Source organism: Marmota monax, unplaced genomic scaffold (genome assembly GCF_021218885.2).
Source record: "Marmota monax isolate L192 unplaced genomic scaffold, Marmota_monax_Labrador192_F-V1.1 WCK01_AAM20220418_F8-fsc00101, whole genome shotgun sequence".
Classification (NCBI taxonomy): Eukaryota; Metazoa; Chordata; class Mammalia; order Rodentia; family Sciuridae; genus Marmota; species Marmota monax.
This window is the reverse complement of record NW_026692786.1, coordinates 5489001-5495000: the sequence shown is the minus strand read 5'-3', so window position 1 is coordinate 5495000 and position 6000 is coordinate 5489001. Positions and strand designations below refer to the sequence as shown.

General features: G+C 30.6%; 1 protein-coding gene across 2 annotated transcripts in view; it reads left to right on the top strand.

Annotated features, from left to right (window-relative positions):
* Uri1 (URI1 prefoldin like chaperone) overlaps nucleotides 1-6000 on the top strand; it is a 65665-nt gene that overhangs the window by 57121 nt on the left and 2544 nt on the right. For both annotated transcript variants that reach the window (XM_046448165.2, XM_058580444.1), the window contains 4 exons: nucleotides 190-358; nucleotides 1946-2282; nucleotides 4065-4207; nucleotides 4963-5215. In XM_046448165.2, coding sequence (XP_046304121.1) covers nucleotides 190-358; nucleotides 1946-2282; nucleotides 4065-4207; nucleotides 4963-5215 — 902 coding nt within the window. The remainder of the gene's footprint in view (nucleotides 1-189; nucleotides 359-1945; nucleotides 2283-4064; nucleotides 4208-4962; nucleotides 5216-6000) is intronic.

The following is a 6000-nucleotide window of genomic DNA, read 5'->3' as shown; positions in this document are numbered from 1 at the left end:
CCATGGACTACATTTTGAGTAGCAAGGCTGTAAGAGACAAGCGTCCTTATAGCTCTGTTGGGTGTAAAAGTCATGTACTCGCTGTGTCTCAATAGGCCGTTTGCTCTTAAAAAAAATCAAAACTAAGTCTGGGTTTGTGTTTTTTTAAGATTAACTGTTAACACTCATGTCTTTTCTTTTTTAAAATAGCCAAACAACGAATTGCTCATAAACCTCATTCCAAACCAAAAACTTCAAATATTTTTGAAGCAAATTTTGCAAATGAAGTAAAATCTGAGAATTTGCTTGCTGATAAGGAACTGTGGGCTCGACTTGAAGAACTAGAGAGACAAGAAGAATTGCTGGGTGAACTTGATAGGTATCTAATAATAAATAAATTTTCCAAAATAAATTTGTTTTTATGCAGAAAGGTATAATAAATTATCAATAATCTTTCCCCCCCAAATAAATATTAATTCTCTAGAGTACTTTTTTAGGACTGTGTCCTTATGTACATTCTCATGCATGTGCATGTACACGCTTAAGATAAACATCTCCATTTTCTTCTTTTAAGAGTTGACCTATATTTTATATAATGAAGTAATTATAACAGTCGATTTTTAATAATTATGGATGCATTAAATATTAAATTTAATGAAGTATTTTTATGCTGTACTCCAAGATGTTTTATCTTTGACTTTTTAAAAAGAAAAGTTTGGGGCTGAGGCTGTAGCTCAGTGGCAGAGCACTTGCTTAGCATGTGTGAGGAACTGACTTCAATCCTCAGCACAACATAAAAATAAACAAATAAAATAAAGGCATTGTGTCCATCTACAACTACTAAAAAATTAAAACAGTTTGCTTTGAATTTTAACTTGAAATTACTAAGTGTTTATCCTTGCCTTCCATTTGCAAACTTTTTTGTTTATTGAATAGGCAGTTTGTAATCTGATCAGGTAGTTTTATGTATGAGAAACTTTACTAAACTGCTATTTGTAATACACATTAGCACTTACTTAGAATTCTCAAAATGCTAAATGAAGTCTGCTACTACCGAAGTTCCTATACTATTTTGCTTAAATGATGTACCATATGCAGTAATTCTGTGAAAAATAAGACAAGAAACACAAAAGATTTTGCCCCTACCATTTCACCTATAAATTCTTAGGTCTTTTTGATTAACTGGTACTATTTCACTTTTTAAAACCAGTATTGGATCTTCTGATTTTCTTAGTCATGATTCTCTTTCTATTTTTGCATGATGTTATTTCAGTTCTATTGCATTTTTGGTTTTGTTATTTTTATAAGGGTCCTCAACTCCTTTATAGAATGAAGCGTGATAAGTGTATATTCATTTGTATAAATGTAAGTATATTCATGTGCATATGTATATATATTTTCTCTCTTAAAATTACAATAATACATTTTTGTATTATTTTAAAATATCTTGAGGATAGAAAAAGAAAATAAAGACACAATTATGTGGCATTAACTTCTACTTTAATAGAAATACATATTCTTTGAATTTCTTGTTGTACTATTGATATTTATATTTTTGGCCAAAATTCAAAGATAAAGTTAAACTTTATATTCTACTTATGTGTGAAAAGTACAATGTACAGAAATGGCATAGAAACTAATTTTTTTAATTCACATAAAAATATTTTTATCCTTTTTTTAACCTAGAATTCTAGTTTAAAAAAATACTTTATTCAAAATCTTGTAACCCAGGACTGGGGTTCTGGCTCAGTGGTAGAGTACTCGCCTAGCACGTGCAAGGCACTGGGTTCAATCCTCAGCACCACATAAAAATAAATAAATAAAATAAAGGTATTGTATCCAACTACAACTAAAAAATAAATATTTAAAGAAAAAAATCTTGTAACCCACTGAAATAAGATGAAAATTCGAATAGGTAAAATTCTAGTGTTTTTGTTTTATTAATATTCTCTTTTTCTATTACTAGTAAGCCTGATGCTGTGATTGCAAATGGAGAAGACACAACCTCTTCTGAAGAGGAGAAGGAAGATCAAAACACAAATGTGAATGTGATACATCAAGAAACAAACTCCCTTACTCCCAGCAGTTATCATAAGGATGTTACACATTCAGAACAATTCAATGGACAAGTGAATAGTCAGTTGAACTGTTCAGTAAATGGTTCAAGTTCTTGTCACAGTAATGAAGAATATGATGAAGACAACAGTGATGATGGTTATAATGAAAATGACCATAATGCTTTAGGGATTGGAGATAATTCTGTACCAACAATATATTTTTCTCATACTGTTGAACCTAAGAGGGTTTGTATTTTTTTAACTTTACTAATTTTTCATTTAATTTGAACATTAAATACCATCTATGATATTTTTTAAGAGAAAAGTAACAGTGATGAATATTGATACTGCCAAATAGGAAAATCATCTTTGCCTCTTAATCTGACCAATGTATCTTAAAAGAAAAAAGGGGGGGGGGATATTCTAATTAGTTAGCTAGTATTGGTCCATAGTTCAGAGAAGCCACAATGTAATTTGAGCTGGGATCTGGAAGGGAGTCATATTTAAATTGAAGCTACGGTGGCTCCACCTGTCCTTACTACAGAGAGTTTTCTTAAGAACTCTGTAGTTAATTATATTGTGGGCATTTTGGTATGTTTAGTATGTTGGGAGGGACTATTAGTTTAATTTTCTATTATGTCAGGTTTTTGTTTTCTGTGTCAGCAATCAATGAATAAGAACATCATGGACAAAAAGGAAAAATTTAGGAGAAAGTCAATTCTTCCTTTTCTAACAAATATAAACATCTGTATATGATGTGTTTAGAATATGGGCATTTAAGAGCTGGGGATGATTGTAGAGATCTTTTAATCCAGGTTTTCAGATTTATCTTTTGTATCAAAAGCCTTTTTATTTCTTCCATAATTTTTGTAGAATTTCAGTATTTAAAATAGATCAAAGCAGGCTGACTTTGGTTGAAGGAAGCATGGGATACCTTAAGTATACCTCTGCCCTCTCTGTGCCCATGTAGTGTATAACGTACCTCCAGGAATTCATCTTTCTAATTCAGGAAATCTTCAGGTCTACAAGACATAGAGATGGTAATAAATCAAATGTGCCTTTGACCCATGGTACTTGCATGCCTGTAAAAAAATCTTGCAAAAAGTCTTTCCTACTATAGTTATAATATGCTTGACATGTAGTTTTCCTTTTCAGAGTTCAGAATTATGGTTCATTGTTAAGTGCCTGTGATGAATAACCATACTTCATACATTTTAGGTTTCTTAAGTTATCCTTGTTCTAATAGGAAGTGAAATAATTATATATATGTGTGTGTCTGTGTGTGTGTGTGTGCGCATGATTTACACACATATACACACATATTCTAATACATCAAACTAAAGGGATCATTGGTATTCTTTGGGAAAATTTGACAGGAATGATTAGCTAGAAAAAAGTTTTGTGATGCTTTTAAGTTTTCTTATTTCCATTTAGATGAAACAGGAAGAATAAATAATATTTGTAGGAATGTTATGGGAAAGAACAGTTACTAACATAGAAAATGTGGCCTTAATGCTAAGTATTATAATCCTGAACAGGATTAGTTTTTAGTGTTCAGACCTTCAGTTTCTAAAATTAAAAATGTTTAAAAATTTTTGGAATACTTAAACATTATCTGATATTACTTTATGGCTTAAATGTTATAGTCTTACTGAATTTTTCTTTTGGTTAATTGTGCCTTTGTTTTGAAATGTATGATTTAAGTCTAAAACTTATACCAAAGTAATGGAGTGAGGTGAAGTGAAGTTTAAGATAAATCTAGCATTTAGTTTAAATGTTTTTTGCTTTCTATATAATAATAAAGACACGACTACAATAAGTCACTAAAGAAAATATAATTTTTAGCATTATAGAAATATGATAAGGACTTCTTTACCCTACCTGATAATGCATATTATTTCAGTACTGAAGAATTTTAGCTCTATCTCTTTTAACTATTACTTCTTTAATTATAGAATTTATATTTTATTTTGGTCCTTGATTTAATTTCCCAAGAGATTTTTAATTTTTTTGTTGTGAAATTTTTAGGTTCGAATAAATACTGGAAAAAATACCACTTTAAAATTCAGTGAAAAGAAAGAAGAAGCCAAACGTAAACGAAAGAACAACGCTGGAAGTGGTCATTCTGCTCAAGAGCTGCCTACAATCAGGACTCCTGCTGACATTTACAGGTGAGTAATATCTATCACAGACTGTAGTGTAATCTGCAGATTCCTTTTTTTCTAACTGGACTTGTATAGGAAAAGATTGTTTGTAATCCAGAAGATTCTGAAAAATTAAGTGTTCTGATGAAGTTAGCTTAGCATTTGAAAAGCGCCACTGCAACAGCCCAGTCCAAAGCAGTTGGAACGTTGTATGGTTATTTTTTCATTTTCTTTTCTTTACTAGTGCCTTTGAAACATTCCCAACTGGTCTAGGCAAAAAGTCTTTCATCTTAAGTTTACAAATGAAAGCTAATACTTAAAATGGGCTAGGATAATACTTTCTTTCCTACTATAGTTATAATATGCTTGACATGTAGTTTTCCTTTTCAGAGCAAAAATTAATTATACTGTTTCAGTTTTTTGTTGTGGTGTTTGTTGAAAAAGTTATCATTTGAAACTGCTTAACTATTTTTGACATGTTTGTAAAATGGTGAAAATTGCCAAATGTCTTATTAGTGGGTATAAAACTACATAGAATTTTTGCAGATCACCTAGATGTTATCACCTACAATATGTTTATAATTAACATGCTATATTTTGTTAGACAAAAAAGTCATGTCTTCCAAAAATATGTTATTTAAGGCTGTGAAATTACTTTGAATGTAAATATTTTAGATGGAAACTTTCCAACAAAAAGTTTCAGATTAATTTTGAGATTTTAAAAATTTCTTATAAAGTTACTTTGTTTTATGATTTAAGGTGTGTGTATTTTTTCAATATAGAGTCTTTGTTGATGTTGTGAACGGAGAATATGTTCCTCGTAAATCTATCCTGAAGTCTCGAAGCAGAGAAAATAGTGTTTGTAGTGATACCAGTGAAAGCAGTGCTGCTGAATTTGATGATAGGCGGGGAGTTTTGAGGAGTATTAGCTGTGAAGAAGCCACTTGTAGTGACACCAGTGAAAGCATTTTAGAAGAAGACCCACAACAAGAAAATCATCAAAAGAAACTTTTGCCATTATCAGGAACATCTGAGGTGTGTATCTCTATTTCTATAGTATCTTTGCAATTTTTACTATTTAGTTGGAAAAGTTATAGGATCTAATTAGTCTTAGATTTGTACTTTTTGGATAATAATTTGTTAAAAATAGTCACTAGCAAACACAATTGTGGTATTAGAATAGTTCAAAAATTTGTTTTAGTGAAATACCTGTTTTGAAATTTTATTTTGGTACAGTGGCAATTTAAAAATATCTGAAGTGGCACATGTGGTATAACTTTTAGATAGAAAATCATTTAGCAGTTTATATTAAATAAATTACCCGTGGACCAGACTATAGTCATTTTCTGTTAGCTTGAGTAGAAGTGCCTTGGTGCTTTGATGAAGGCACCAAGTGCCTTGGTGGAGTTGAAGAAAAATGTAAATAATTTTTCTATGTTTTGGCCTGTTCCAGTGAAACAAAACTTGACTGGTTATGGGATCATTTTCCAATCTGATGGAACCATCAGAAAAATTGGGGCACACTCATGTTTTGCCCACCATGTTGCATACAGTTATGTAGAAGTGGAAGACAGGTTGAGAATACTGAAATAAGAATTCCTATCAATGAAATAATATGGTATAGTTTCCATTGTACCCAGATTTGATATTTTTATTCTTGTTTTGATGGGTACTTAAAGCTTTCAATTTATAAAGTATTTAGGAAGACTGGAAAACTCATACCTGTACCAAACCAATGTGCACATTTATATATACATCAGATACATGTAAAAATATATTTATATATAAGTTTATTTGTAAAAATGTCATTGCTTATACTC